Genomic DNA, 16,039 nt, shown 5'->3' on the forward strand with positions numbered 1-16,039 from the left:
AAACTTGATTTAAACTTAATAATAATTATTATTCAATATATATAGAACTGGTGTTTGCGTTTTAAGAATACCCTTGCAAACGTGTAAAAATAAATGGGTTCTTGGAAGAGTCGTCCCTAGCAACGCTAAATGAATAACACCCGGCTTGACCGTGCTTTTACATCTTCCAAACTCATACTTAGGCCCGTAAAGTAGCAGCATTGGTTTTCTCCCGCATGGTCACTAATACGAATGCCTAAAAACCAACTTCGGTGTTTTTAGAAATTTCATTTCTGACCGAGTTAAACCTATAGCCGAAGCATGTTTTCGCATTCCCAACCATTATTCCGTACGCTCGTTAAGTCGTCCTATTGGTTTTTGCGTCTAATAACTACTTTTACATATGCCTAGAGCCTGATGTGGGGTTTCTAGAAATTTCAGCCGCGATGAGGTTAAATGCAGAACGTCTTGCATAACCGTCTTTTTAACTTAATCCCGCAATATCCTTTAAACTTATTGGGTTTTATGTGTACTGGTTACTTAAATGTCTAACAAGTATTTCAGGATTTTTAGAAATTTCAGCACTAACGCGAATAAAAGCGTTAAACATGTTTCACAATCCTTCTAATTTCTTAGCCACGTAAAGCTGCTATCGAATAGGTTTTTTGCGTCTAAAGATTACAAATGTCTATGGACAGATTTTAGAATATTTGGAGGTTTCACTATTAACGAGGGTAAATAAATAGCACTCTGCTTAAACGTGCTTTCACGAAATCGGTTTGCACCATAAAGTTCGCGAACTGGCTTTTGCATCTCAGAGTTACTGATCAAGTGTTGGAAAACAATTGCCAGAATTTTTATAAGTTTCTCTCCTAACGAGGTTATTGAAAGGATTAAATGTATTTTGACAAATGCTTAGTATCTTTTCGTCCACTACTTCAACTTTATTGAGCATTTCACACATAGAAATGCAAGGAAAAACACAAAAAGCTGCAAAGCTGCAGCTTGACGGGGTGTTTGCCCCTTACGGTTAACGTATACAGAGTAGGAACAGGAGTTCGAAGCATGCGCACAGGATACAGTTCTAGAAAAATAAATCTCGCCTTAGCAGGTCAATATTGCATACAAACATAAAAGAAACTATTAAAAAGCACTATAGCTCACATTTTGCAAAAGAAACTCAATAAATGATTACATACACGCGTATAGACACCTATACATAAATACATATGAAGGTTTCAAAACAAAACAGGGTATACAGGTACACAAAAAGAGAAAATAATGAATTTGTACGGCACTCGTGTAAACAAAAAAAAATAAGTTAGAAAAAGTCAAGCTTTGTACAGGTATGCATAAACACATAAGTGTCTGCACTACGTAAGTATCCACATAAATACATGCACGCAATATTGCCAAGGGCAGTGTTAGGTACTTTTGTATGTACCAGTGCGCAAGGAATGAATGCAATGTCCGCTAAAAGCCTTGAAAAATAAGAAAAGTACTTTGCGCCAAACCGAGGTCCCCACGAGGGGCAATGCTTGATATATTTACAGTTAAAAATGTTCTATGTTTAGCAGTAAACGTTTCTCGAAATCTCGCTTAGAAAGTATATTTATATCTACGCCACTTTCGGCCAGGTTACTTAAAAGATGGGCAATTCGTAATTACAATCTCTCATTGCCATAATTCGTTCTTGAAAAGGGCACCAACCATGTACTTCTTCCCCTTATTTCGTACGGTACGTCCAACACTAAAGTCAGTGAATTGGCTTTTTGCCCCTACACATTACAAGGATTTAAAAACAATTTCAGGAGTTCTGGAAATTTCTCACCTGACTAGGTTAAAACGTATAAATATTAAAAATCTTGCAGTGACACGAGTTCATTCATACAAATATGAATAAAGAATGTTGAAACGCCAAATGTGTAAGGTAAATTGTAAAAGATGTGGGCGAAACCAACTGAAAGTGCTGGTGTCAGTATATGAGGCAACTATTTGTTTCGACGATATAGTACAAGCTCCGACAATGCTGAAAATGTCGCCCTTACAGCTAGGGTTTGAGGGCCCGGCCCCTCTTTTGCGCGAGAGAATATGCAGCTTCGAAAGTGGCCAATTACCAATAATTCAGAAGTTACTTTTTCTCAATTACCGGTTTCGGCTCACAGAGCCACAGGCTTATATATTACAAAAATGGAGGGAAAAAACAACAACAACAACAACAAAAAAACTAGTTCTCAAAAAATGTTTCCCAGTCTGGCTGGCAGCCCGTTTTCGATCCTGAGAGAAGCCCCCGAATACACTGGCGCGCCAGGACAGCAGCGGCTGGAGGTCGATGGGAGAGGCCTTCGCCCAGCAGCGGACCTAGTCATAGAGTTTCTCACTAGCTTACCGACCTAGTAGGCTGTTTATGATGATGATGACGGGTTTTTGGTTACTACTTGGCTTCATTTTCCTAATTTAGACATTGACCATGAAACAAATATGCAAATAAGTGATTTCAGAACTTTCTAATTATCTGGAAAGTGAATATTCGATACAAATAATGCTCGCTTCGCCCTGAACGTGCATTTCTTACATCTGCCTCCCCCATCCCTCCTGCCCTATTTATTCTCGTCACAACTGTACTACGAGAAGTATTCATACGCCGAATCTTATAAAGCTCTTACATTCGAACAGTATACCTTGGAGTAGAACGAAGATGGGGGTGAAAATCCTCTTTCTCGTAACTTTTCCGAGGGTTGTCTCGGCTCTTCATTGCGCATCTACAGCGCCGGTTGTAAGGCCGTCACGTCAGCCAGATCGAGCGTTCACAAACGGACACGGCGCGAGTTCCACACGTGCCGCTCCCGAGATACCGCGTGCTCTTGCGTTAGTGGAGCAAGTTCCCTTGACCCTAGCTCTTTAAAGGGCCCCGTGTTTTTGTTCGATCTCTTTTTGTTTCTGTACTGTACCCCACCCACTGTGCCCTTTTTTTTTTTGCCTTCACGCTCCATGTTTTCAGTTGGTATAACATCCGTATCAGCGATATCGATGGAGCCGTTCCTTGCTTTGCACTTTTTACAGCTCCTGCACGCGTTCCCCAATTTTTTTTTATTTTCACATTACATCCAAGAACCCAACGACCCAAATGACATGAATAGAAAAGCTGCGCCCAATTCGGTCGCGCACGAGGAAGCGAAAGGGCCCCTACGGAGATCGTCACGTCGACGCGCGAGCTGAAGCCGCGGCGGCGACAGATACCGCGGGCTTCGTGTGGCGGACGCCGGGCGGTGCTCTTACATAAGCGTTTACGGCGGCTATTTCGGGGTGCGCCCGAGAAGCAACCTTCCCAAGGTCGGCCAGGGGTGCACACGGCGGCGCGCGAACCTCGGCCTAGAAGCGGCGTAGCGCGCGTTACAGCCAGCGTGCGGCCGATCGACGAGCCTCGGCGGCGTCGCTGTAGCCGGGGCCCGAGCGCGGTACGTGGCGTGGGCATGACGACAAAGGCGCGCGCCTATTTGCGGAACCGCCGCCGCGACCGATTCAGACTGCTTGGCGCTGCGCTCCCAAGGTCGCCGTGACGTCGGCCGGCTGCAGCTGCAGCGCGATAACAACATGCAACCAAGACAACGCCGCCGCCGCGAGCTTCGGCCGTCGTTGGAACAAGAGGCGCGGCCGCCGCCTTCACGCCAACCGAGCTCTCGCGGCGGACCGGCCGAACGGCTTTGGGCGTACGCCGAGGAGGCCGTCATGAGGGGGCACTGTAGATGCGACGCGCCGTTGACACCGCAGAGCGTTCAACCGGGCGGCCTTGAACCGTCTCTGGTGCACTCATCGTGAAGGAACAATGGAGCCCTGAAGTGCATCGGGGGCGCTGACGCTGCACGAGAGGCTGCAATTAACACACGAGGCATTTTTCCCCCTTCATGCTCCCGCGTATTATCCACACTTCGCGTTGCAACATCGGAGAGCGGAGAGTAATCCAAAAACACGCGCACCAGCTTGTCCGAAAGCAGTTCCTACCCCGCTTGTTGGAACCTCTATTCGCAGTGCCTGCATCATCACGTACGAGAAAAGAGGCGACATGACGACGGGAGTCGTTAACCGGTGCGTGAGGACGACAACGCAAGCGGTTCGAGCGGTATGCTTGATTTGATTGACGGGCTCACGTGAGCAGTGCACAGTTAGGCGATCTCCACCGCTGAGGCAGCGCATGACTGGCGCGGCCCAGGGCAGTTGGCGCCTGACTGGCATCGATCGACCCGACCACGCAGGTCGCCCTGGTCAGCTCGGCCAGCCGGGCCCCGCAGGAGAGCCAGCGAGCGAAAGCGGCGGCACGCGGCGGCAACGGCCAGGAGCAGCGCCTATGCGAGACAGCTGTACTTCAGCTGAGGGCGTGGAAACCACGTGGCCACGCGAGCGTGGTGGTGCCTCATAAACACAGTCGCCTATTGGCCCCCGCGCTTCGGCGATGGCTCGGAGCCCGCGCAAACGCCAGGAGCGTATTCGAAAGCGCTCGGCAAGGCTCGGAGGTGCTCGGAGCCAATCAGCGTGTGCGTGACGTCTCGCGACGTCAGTTTGTTTGCGGGTGCGCTCGCGAGAGGGCTTCGGTCTCGCGCGTTCCGAGCCGTCACGACCGCCGCTTTGGCCACGGAGGCTGCTTTCTTAGTCGCCCATATTCTTTGGAGTGTGATCGCTTTGGTTTGGATTAACTATGAGCATCCACACGTTGCTGCAAGCTGCTGAGTACATCGAACGGCGAGAACGGGGTGAGTTTGGATTGCTTGGCGCGCGTAGTCACCTTCTGATGCACCGCTACGTTCCGACGGGCACGTTCATTTCCAACATGGACGCCAACCGTTTTTTGATCAGCTGATTTTGACACGGGGCATGTGTGCGCCCGTATGCAGCCCCTTTGTGACCGCCGTTTGTTGTTTTTCTCGCCGTGCAGAAGCCGAGCATGGCTATGCATCCACTATGCCGATTCCAGCTGATATCCCGAAGAAGAAGCCCAAGGCGAAGAAGACTCAAGGGAACAGGTCAGGAAACCTCTCCTGTGTTTACCTCCGCTCTGCACAGCCCTGCGCTCGGGGTCTCGTGACGGCTTGCGTGCAGCCCCGCTCGTAGGCCTCGGTCAGGCTCGCCGAGAGCGCTGTGGCATCTGCGTCCGCCTCGTAGCGAATCAATAGCCGCGAACACGGCGCGGCCGCTGTTCCCACTATTGGCGCCCAAATGACGCTCGCGCGCGTAGCAACACGTCCGGAGCGCCCGTCCGAGCGCAGCTGCCGTCAGTTGCGTACAACTGGCCGTCGGTCGCATTGGGCGGGTTGAGAATCGGAAAATGCGCTCTAACCGCCGCTTTTCGGGGAGCCCGTCGAAGGTACCGTAAGCCTAAATGTCACTACACCCGATCTCGCTAGGGTTAGCGGCTGGCGCCGAGTAGCTGCCGCTGAAGGCCGGCCAGCCGCCGAACGAGCGCCCGCACGACGCTGGGGCTCCACGAGCAGTGCGGACTCTGCGCGCCCTGAACTATTCTCGCAGCTCGTCGAGGTGTGCTTACTGGAAGCATCGCGGCCCTGGTTGCCTACATTTCGGTCACATGCCGTTGTACCAGCTGATCAGCCATTGCAGAATAAGCCCAGGGCAGAGTCACGTGAGCGCTGGGCGCACTTTTGGCACGAACCGGTGTCGCGGGGCATTGTTTTTCACTGCATGCACTCCAATTTTCTCCGCTGGGAGAATATCATCAGTTTGCGCTTTGTCGACCTTTTAAACAAGTGAACAGGACGGCATTTTGATGAGAGCTTCAAATCTAACTTCTACATTCAGAAATTGACTTGTTCTGTTTTTTTTTCTGTTCACAGAACTACCCACAACGAGCTGGAGAAAAACAGGTAAGGCTCTTATCGTGTAGGGCTTTGTTTTCTTTACGCAGCTGTGCAAATCACGCACGCCTCCTGCCTCAGCCTGTGGAAAGGAGCAAATGTGGAGCAGTAATTAACGCGTTGTTTCAATTTCTATACCCCGCGACGACAATGCACAAATAGACCCGGTGATGGCTATCGGCTACAACGGCAGTATCCTCGAATCTCGGTGATTTTCTAGCCTGTCGTGGCGTGCCGTTTCTCGCACTATTGAACCAAGCGCCGCTGTGACCCGATGTAGCCGTTAGTACGGTCGTGTTGTCGCCTATCGACTTCAATTCGTTATTACCGACGCGCTGCTGAGCGCACACATTACAGATTCAGCTTTCGTATGCTTGCCGTGTTTGCTCTCATTGAATGACGAGCAGGCTCGATCGGACTTCGGGAAAGCGGCGCCGGCGGCGTGCTTGGTTTGGCGCCAAATTTCGTGCCCTCGCGCGCAACCGCGGCATACTAACCGATTCGGCTAGGCAGTGACCGCTCGCCGCTGGAGTCGACCTTCACGTCAGGACTTTTTGCACAGATGGGAAAGGGAGCGGTTGACGCGAGAATGACGGTCGTGTGTGCGGCGCTTGCCTGGGGAATGCTCTATTTTTACACCGTCCGCTGGCGGCCGCCGTGGGCGATCGTACGTCGGTCATGCCAGCAGGTGTCCCGGCCCCGTGCCAACGAGCGGCCCGCGGTGGGGCGACGGCCACGCGCGTCTGACCTGGCCGCGCTGCCGTGGGACGCTCGAGGTGTGCGTGCGCGCGGCGGCGGGCTTCGCTCGGCTCTTCTGGCGGCGCGCGGGCCATCATCGATCGCCGTTCTCGGGCCGCCGCTTCTCGCGACACACAAATCCACTCGCCGTGCACGCAGTAACATGCTTTAGATCGATGCTATCAATTATTGCTGCGCACGGTGCGAGCGCCACGATCCGCCGTTTCAAGGGCGCACCACCGCGGCCCGTGCGCGCGGCTCGGTGCCCGAGAATTTGGCCAGGGATGCCTGGGTGCCGCGCAACGTCGTACCACGGCGGCTGCGGGCGCCCGTATCTCCGCCCGGTCGTACTAGGGCTCTCCGTGAAAAATATCGGGAGGCCTTGCTCGTCTCGATGTCTAAGCGTGTTCTTGCTGTTACGACCGATTGTCAAATGAAGTATCTGGGCGCTTATCGCCGAGAAGCGATTGCGCTTCGGTACTAATTCCCGAAAAAGTAAAAAAAAAAAAATCACTGTAGGAAAACTTCGGTGAATGTGCTTCCCCAAGGTGCTCCGGGATTAGGGCGAAGTTCGAGAGAACAAATGGGGCGAATAACGAAGCCGATTTGGCCCAGAAATTCGAGAAAACGAACGGGACGAACAATGAGGCCTGACGTGTGATTTGACTCGGAGATTTTAACTGCGCCGTGACGTCCCGCAAATGCAAAACAGCGCGCCTTCATTGCGTACTCATTGCAGGTCGCTTTGTTCGAGTCTAATCGTATGCAGGGCCTCGTTTTCTCTTTCGGTCGCAGTGTTAGGTCATTTAGGTGCGTTGCAGTGAAGCGGACGCAAGGGTAGGAACCATCGCGCGGAAGCAACACCTAGTGGGGAGCCTCGTCCGTACGCGCAGAGCGACTTAGCGACGACGGCTGTATTTCGTAGTATTCCGCAGTTCCCACAGAAATAAGCCTGCACGAGTCCGAGCATCGTTCGTCCAGCTTCCTGTCGCCTGCTGCCTTTCAAAGTCGCTGTAAGACCCTCGATCACGCGGCATCCGGAGGGCGGTTTTCTCGCCATGGGTTGCGTCTCCCGAGTAGGTAATCCCTGCTCCCAAGTCGGCACCGCCGCATAGCACGGCTGCAATAAGGAGAAAATCAGCGCCGCCTGCATCGTCGCTTAGCGTAACGCGACTCGTTCGCTAGGCGAATGCTTCATTTGTACGCGTGCGTGCGCGGCCGACCGAGCACAGCGTCGTTCGCAGCGTGGACTCGGCCTTTGCACCTGTGATCGGCCGACGTGGCCGGGCTGCTTTGCATCGACGTCGAGAGGCGCTCGCCGAGGCGGGAGCGTGACTGATCAGCAAGGTGTTGAGGGGAGTCGGGTGACTCGGTCACCCGTGCAGTTTTCCTTGGGCTTGTAGTGCCGCTGTCCGGGCGGCGCCGGCTCATATATTTGGACTTTTACGGTCGCACACTTCGGAAATGCTCCGCTCCGCTGAACCCGCGGCCTGTTTTGTTGGGTGCGCGAATCAGAAGCTCTTTGTTCAGCGCTGGCCTGTGCGCTGCTTCGAGGCCCGTGCAGACGTTGCCAACAGCAGTGATCCGTGCGCGTGAGCATGGGTCGTTGCCCTTATGCTTGGACTGCAGGTGCTGCGGGGTGATTGATATAAAAAGGCATTTTATATATATATATATATATATATATATATATATATATATATATATATATATATATATATATATATATATATATATATATATATATATAGAAATAAGGGTTGGCAGTCGAGAAAACCTCGGAAAGCAAAGGGGAGGATGTGGTAGATCATTGAAACAGATTAAGAATTTGGAAAGAAAGAAAGAAAGTGAAGAAAAAATGCCCGCCAGGTGGGATCCGAACCCACGACCTCCAGAATACCGGTCTGGTGCGATAACCACTACGCTACCGGCGGGGCGATTTTCCCCTTCACTTTCTGGGCTATTTATGTTAGGTATTTTTGTTTCCTATGCTTGGGGGTGGTAGCCAGCGCCATTCGGACTACTCGGGGTGAAGGGGACCTTCTTTTTAACCCCCGGGTCGTGACTCGAGTGTCTACGACCTGTCCAGAGTGGTCGACCAGCTTTGAACCCTCTTAAGCTTCCTATGGCACCAAGACTGCCAGAACAGAGGCCCTCGCTATGCATGTAGCGAATCAGAATAGGAAATGAGGGGCTCGTTGAAAATAACACAGAAATAAGGGTTGGCAGTCGAGAAAACCTCGGAAAGCAAAGGGGAGGATGTGGTAGATCATTGAAACAGATTAAGAATTTGGAAAGAAAGAAAGAAAGTGAAGAAAAAATGCCCGCCAGGTGGGATCCGAACCCTCATTTCCTATTCTTCCTATTCTCATTTCCTATTCTGATTCGCTGTATATATATATATATATATATATATATATATATATATATATATATATATATATATATATATATATATATATATATATATATATATATATATATATAGTGAATCAGGAAATGGGAAATGAGGGGCTCAGTGAAATAAGGCAGAAAATAACGGTTGGCAGTCAAGAAAGCCTCGGAAAGCAAAGGAGAGGTTGTGGTGGGTCATAGAAACAGATGAAGAATTTTTTGAGTCACAAAGAAATTGGTGAAAAAATGCCCGCCTGGTGGGATCCGAACCCATATATATATATATATATATATATATATATATATATATATATATATATATATATATATATATATATATACAGGGTGATGAAAGATGGGCTTTTAAAAATTAGGCGCTTATATCTTGTGAAGACTACCTCTACAGTGAGGTTATGCTCCAAGGGGGACACAAAATGAGGTGGGAATTATTAATGTCGGTAGCCTAATTAATTCAAATTGACTAATTAACTTTTTAGTGGCTGCAGTTCGAGATGATCGAACTGCAAGGTTTAATTTCCGTTCGCAAGATTACGCATGCAAGGCCGCGAGAACCGGCGTACAGCTCCTTCCTTTTGCACGGTTGGGAAACGGGGTGGAGGCGTAGGCAAAAGTGATAACTTGCACTCTTTCAGTCTTGGCTTGCGTAACCGCAAACTGCAGTGCTCCAAACCGCTGTTGTTCTGCGATTTAGCCAGGCGAGCATGAAAGAGGGGCAGTTATCATTTTTGCCTATGCGTCCGCCGCGTTGCCTAACTAAACACCGCACGTCACGAAAGGTTGCGCCGGTTCTTGCGGCCTTGCATGCGTAATCTTGGGAACGGCAATTAAACTTTGCTTGCGATATCTTGTGGTACGGAGGGGCTACAAGAATTCTGCCAAATGAAACAGAAACACGATTGCGTCTAACTGTTCAATACAAACATGCTTGCTTACTGACGGCAGCCACTAAAGTTCATTAGTAAACTATAATAATTACGCCACCCACATCAGTAATTACCACCTCATTCTGTCTCCCCCTGGGCGCATAATTTATAAAAAACCTGTCCACTTAACTTTGATCACCCTGTATATGACTCGTTGAAAATAGGGGTAGACAGTCAAGAAAGCCAAGGGCGGCAAAGGGGAAAATGTGGTAGGTCATTGATTCTTCATTGAACAGATGTAGCTTCTTTTTAAAGGCTTTAAACATGGAAAGTGGAGAAAAACATGCCCGCCGGGTGGGATCCCAACCCACGACCTCCAGAATACTGGTCTGGTGCGATAACCACTACGCTACCGGCGGGGCTGTGCTCCCCTCCATTTTCTTGGGTGTTTATGTTAAGGTAATTGTTTCCTCCGCTTGGGCGTGATAGCCAGCACCACTCCGACTACTCGGGGTGAAGGGGAGGTTGTGAATTCGGATCCCACCCGGTGGGCGTGTTTTTCTCCGCTTTCTATCTTTCTATATTTTTTAGGAAGTAAACAAAAACACACGTCCAGAGTGGGCCCCTAAACGCGCGTTTTTCTTCACTTTTTTTTCCCTACATTAATTTGAAATGTTAACTTTGATTGATTGTAGGGTTTAAGGCGCCGACGCAACGCAGGCGATGAGGCGCGCCGTAGTGGAGGGCTCCGGATTGATTTTGACCACCTAGGGACCTTTAACGTGCACCGAAATCTCGTACACACGGGTGTTTTTGCTTTTCGCCTCCATCAGAAGAGCGGCCGCCGCGGCCGGGAATTGAACCCGCGACCTCGTGCTCAGCAGCGCAACGCCTTAGCCAATGAGCCACCGCGGCGGGTGAAATGTTAACTTTACTAATCGTAGTACAAAAAAAAACCTAACTATTCTCCTCTGCCTCCCTTGGCGTTGTAGACTGCCGGCCTTGGGTTCTGTATTTCCTCAACGAGCCGCTCATTCCTAAACATACGTATTGTGACGACTGATTGCGACCTATAGTATACGGCTGCCTTCACCCAGAGGGAGGAATTCGTGCGAGAACTGATTGCCACAGGCGGCTGCCTCGCCTGGAGGGGCAAACTAGTGTCAGGACTGATTCCCGTCACAAGGGCGCGTTTCTATACATCACCTGTAAATCCCCGTCATCACGCAGTGGCCTCAGGCCACTCCATTTTGTATATTATCATGATCGTGTTCTTTGGCGTTCTGTGCCCCGATCGCCGAATAAAAGGCTGCCCCCCGAATTTTCGTCTTTTCATGTGTGTGTGTGTATATATATATATATATATATATATATATATATATATATATATATATATATATATATATATATATATATATATATATATATATATATATATATATATATAAAATAGGGTTTGGAAATGAGGGGCTCGTTCGGAAATATAGAAAGAAATGCTGGCAGTCTACAACGCCAAAGAAGGCATCGGGGAATGATTAGACTATTTTTTACCGCTAGTGACCCACATTATTACTTTTTTAGTAATTACGTGAGAAAGAAAGAAAAACACGCGCCCAGAGTGGGGACCGAACCCACGCCTTTCGATAAGAACTCGAATGCATTACCAATTCGGCTATCTGGGCGACTGTGTTCTCCTTCACTTTCTGGGGTATTTATATTTACTACAACTGCATCTGACGCTTGAGGGTGGTAGCCAGCGCCACTCAGACTACACGGGGAGAAGGGGACCTTCTTTTCAACCCCCGGGGCGTGACGCGAACGTCTACAGCCTGTCATAAGCGGGTAACTGGCAGGAAACCCTCTTATGCTACCTTGGCATCAAGGCTGCCAGAACCGAGGCCCTCGCTAAGCTTTCGCACGATAATAGGGTTTGGAAATGAGGGGCTCGTTAGGAAATACAGAAAGAAATGCTGGCAGTCTACAACGCCAAAGAAGGCATAGGGGAATGATTCGACTATTTTTTACCGCTAGTGACCTACATTATTACTTTTTTAGTAATTACGTGAGAAAGAAAGAAAAACACGGGCCCAGAGTGGGGACCGAACCCACGCCTTTCGATATATATATCTATAAAATAGGGGCGATGGGGACAGCGCTCACTGCACCTTTATCGTGTGTTGGCTGTAGCTTCGCGCCCTTACGAAATCAGTTCTGAAAGATGGTCAAGTTAGTTGTAGCGTATGTTGCAAGACATGTTGCTGAACAGACGCCGACTGCTGCCACATTGTCTTCCGAGATGCGCACCGGGAAAACGAGAAGGCCGCGCGAAAGCAGTGCTTCGGCATTACCAGAGGCGGTACACTGACGACGGGGAGGTGCCTAATTAGCGGCAGATGGCGCGAAGGCTGTACTCACGCAACGGAAGTCTCGCAATAGCCGGCTAATAAGGGCCGCATGCAACGCCCTATTGTTGGTGCCGTTTCGAAAACTTCTGCTGCTGCGCTTTACCGCTGTCGACACGGAGGCTGCAGCGGGGAAGCCGAGCAACAGCACCATAACCAACTGTTGCAGTCTGGCGTTCGCGATGACCCGCCGGCGGCTGTTTTGTTTGTAACTTGTGTGGGAGTAGTCTAGGGAAAAGCAAATAGGGTGCTTCTGCTGCGACTCGCCGAACAATGGAAAAGTAATTGGCGGTTCTGCAAGAAGCGAATCTCCGCCTTTTGCGGAGGTGTTAGCGTGAAATATTTCTCGTATGGCCATTACTTAATGTCCCCGAATTCGTTCTGTTTCCGTCGCTCGCGCGTTTGCCATGCCCGGCGCCTAGACGTGAAAGCCAGCGCGGAAGCGCGACGGAACAGCGGGCCGGGTTCTCCGCGCGATGCCAAGCCGCTTTCGCGATTGATCCGAACGGGTGCCGTTCTCGCTCCGAGTTCCGCGTTCCCCCTCCCGCTTCCATGGCTGCCTGGTTGCATCGTCTCTGAGCCTGGTAGATAACTGCGCTCACTGCCCACGACGAGTTCGCGATACTGCACCGTCGGAGTGTGAACCCGGTGCACGCGTTCGCGATGATTTGGTGCAGTATTCTTGAACTCCAAGCCAACTACAGTGCGTGCCTTCTTACAGCAAGCTGTATCTGCCCTTTGTATTTCGTCACGTTAATAGTGTCCTTAAGCCCCACAAATTGTTAAAAAAAAGCATTTTTTAAATAAAATAAAACAAAGGATATCTTCCATAGCGGCACTCCGGTGGAACTGTGCTGTGTTTTCGCTTTTTTTTTATCGTAATCGCTTCAACATATGAATGCCGACTCTGCGTTAGTTCAACAGATGTTGATTTATGGTCGCAAGCTGTTTTGCGAATGGGCTGTTTCCTTCAGTGCCGTATCGCGTGCGGCAAGCGTTGCGATTAATTCCTTCACCATTCGTGTGCGAGCCTCTTGCGGCTCGCACACAAATGAGAGAGAGAGAGAGAGAGACTCTTCACCCACTGCATACTGTTCCTCAGTACAGGGAATTGTGGAAACTTCAATCGTGAGAAGGTGGAGACCCCATGTTAATCGGTGGCAATTCAAAAGGTATTAACGGCTGTTCTCGTTTCGACAAAGAGACCATACCGTTTATAGCTATCTTTACATGTGTTTGGTGCGAGAGGGGATTTACCGGCTTCAAAATTCCCACACCCCCCCAAAACAAGTGAAAGCCGGAAGTTTTCTCTCTCTCTCTCTCTCTCTCTCTCTCTCTCTCTCTCTCTCTCTCTCGTGTACCCCTCATTTTTCGCGTGAGTGACGTAGAGCATGCCGTCACAAACGGCAAGTGGCGCCGTGCTGCCGGGGCGCAACGGGATCCCTTGGATACTAACAGCTGAGGTAGTCGGGAATCTAAAGGAATATTCCACATGATTTATTGAAAGCGCCCAGCGTCAATGCCGGCTGAGCCCGACTTTGATTTTAACGTGATCGAACCGGTGTTGTGGGTGGGGTAATGAGCTTCTTTAAATTATGTTTTTTAATCAGCACCCTTGGGCTACTTCGTAACTTGCTCCACAGCTAGTGCAGCGGCCCGTAAGATACTGCGTTTGTTACTGTTTGTGAGTAGTAGTTTTCGGAAAGCTTAAGACAAGCACGGGCTCAAAAATGCTCGTCGCCTGTGCAGTTATTTACGATGACAGCGCCTCTGGCTCAACCGTGCTTTCCTTTCGTCTTTTTACTGCCTTAACAAGCATTGAATTAAGCGTTCTGTGATTTACAATTTAACGATGTGACAGTAAAAAAATGTACGCCAAATTGCTGGGCGATAGCGCTGCGTACGCGAAACGTTCTCTCTCAACCATCTGTTCCGATTAACCAGGCGTTTTCCCCTCCACCTGTAAATTCTCTCTCACCTGTCAGCCAGTCAGCGGCAGGACCTCCTCCTCGCCACCTTCTATCCAGGCTACACTTTTTTGTGTCTTAAAATCTTCGGATAACGGTTCGCGTTACAAGGAACGGCCGGCCGGGTGGAAACTTGTGGACCGTTGTAGTATGAGCGGTTGCGCGGTCTCTGTAGCGTGATTGGCGCCCGGTCGTGGTCGTCTTTTCTTGCCGTCAACGTGCACAGTTGGTGCGTCCGTACCGGATAGCGGCACGTGCGGATTCTGCAGCAGAGGCTGTCGCTGCGAAATCTAATTGACGTGGCCGCGTATCCGTTTAAGGCCGCGTTGGTGAGGACTTGTTTCTTCTATTTCGAACGAAAAACGCCTTGCGAGTGCCGTAGTGTCCATGGTGGCTTAGGGGTTCCGCGAGTTCACGTCTCCTGCAGGCGTTCCTGACGCTTCGGGTCTGCCGGCCGGCCTGTCGTGTCCGCTCTCCTCGCGTTTAGGCCTCGCCGGTGTCGTCGAGCGGGCGGTACCCCGACGCGGGGGCGAACTCCGCGGTCGATGTGAAGCCTATCCGCGCAACTGAGAACATGAGTGAGTCACGGCACGAACGCAGCTTTGTTACGTGAGACGACGTAGCCGTTCGAGGTCCATTCAGGTGATCATGTCTGGCAAATCGAATCACTTACTCTGCCATTTTTGAGCGAGGTTGAGTACAAGGCTTCGTTATTCGTCGCTCCATGGGATCAGCGATTAGTCGTTCAAGTACACTGTGGTGAAGCGGACGTAGGAAGCTTTGTTCGTTTGTGGTTGAGAAACCAAGTCAGTGCGTCGGACCAGAAGGCGGCGAAACTATCAGGGATGTTAGTTATTCAGGACACTGCGCCATCGGTACGTTAGCTTGATCAATGCCGATTAGGTACCCTGCAATTTATGTTGATCGCTCTCGGGGGTTATTTCGAGGCAAAGCCATCCGGTGTTTTTCGGGTGAGTCTGAGATGCTCAGCTTTCTACATGAAATTGTGAAGCGGGCTTTTTTCGTTCCTTAGCGCACGTAAGCCCGAGTACTGGCGCGGTCAACTTGCGACAGGGCCGGTCTCGGGCGACCGGCGAAGTTGTATAGGATAGCGGCCTCACTCGCCGGCGCACGAAGAAACGGGAGCCGTGCGTGCAAGCCGGGTATTTTTCTCGACGGCCGTGGGGCCGCTTGACCGGGTCGCACGCATCCGCCAGCGTCGACTGACAGGCGCCGTCCCAGATTCTAGGAGTCGCGTCTCGACCTCTTGCGCAACGAGGCGCGTCGGCAGTTTTCTTCCTCGTACCGCGGCCTGCTTCAGCGGACCTTCCGGGTCGTGGAGAAAGTCCCCCCGACCTGGGCCGCGGCGGCGGGAAAAACAAGGGTCGGCCGCGATCCGGAGCCTCTCCGGGCTTTGTTTGGGCTGGATCGGAAGCGAAGATGGGGGCCCGCCGTCTGTTGGGAATGGCCTGATGCACTGGCCCCTGTTTTCAGTCCAGTTCCGGGATTCAGCATATCCACTTGCCACTGATATCGACTCTCCGGTCGTTCGATATTTGCTCACGGGCACGGGACCGGGCGCCCTAACCGGGGTTGATATGCGCTCTGAACGCATGGACCAGTGGAGTTGCTGCCGCTTTTTTGTCGCCGTCCTAGTCAGGGAGAAGCCCCATCCTTCAGGAACGTAAGAGTCTGTGGCTTCTTTTTTATTGGAAAGCGGGATAAGGTACAACAGGATCTTTAGATTTACCGGTTTACGGTGGGCGGTTGGCAATCCGAGTATTCTGAGGACGCAAAGTCAGTTGTTACAT

General features: G+C 50.6%; 1 protein-coding gene and 1 non-coding gene across 2 annotated transcripts in view; one reads left to right on the forward strand and one right to left on the reverse strand.

Moving 5' to 3' along the window:
- Nucleotides 1–4,525: 4,525 nt before the first annotated feature.
- LOC144156215 (max dimerization protein 1-like) overlaps nucleotides 4,526–16,039 on the forward strand; it is a 106,213-nt gene continuing 94,699 nt past the window's right edge. Inside the window, exons 1-3 of the mRNA XM_077688097.1 lie at nucleotides 4,526–4,727; nucleotides 4,910–4,997; nucleotides 5,823–5,852. Coding sequence (XP_077544223.1) covers nucleotides 4,673–4,727; nucleotides 4,910–4,997; nucleotides 5,823–5,852 — 173 coding nt within the window. The 5' untranslated portion in view covers nucleotides 4,526–4,672. The remainder of the gene's footprint in view (nucleotides 4,728–4,909; nucleotides 4,998–5,822; nucleotides 5,853–16,039) is intronic.
- Nucleotides 10,206–10,278, reverse strand: Trnat-agu (transfer RNA threonine (anticodon AGU)). Its single transcript has one exon. It is a non-coding gene; the product is annotated as a tRNA-Thr (tRNA).

This window comes from Haemaphysalis longicornis, unplaced genomic scaffold (genome assembly GCF_048455015.1).
Source record: "Haemaphysalis longicornis isolate Haplotype H1 unplaced genomic scaffold, Haemaphysalis longicornis Haplotype H1 scaffold_1, whole genome shotgun sequence".
NCBI classification, from domain to species: Eukaryota; Metazoa; Arthropoda; class Arachnida; order Ixodida; family Ixodidae; genus Haemaphysalis; species Haemaphysalis longicornis.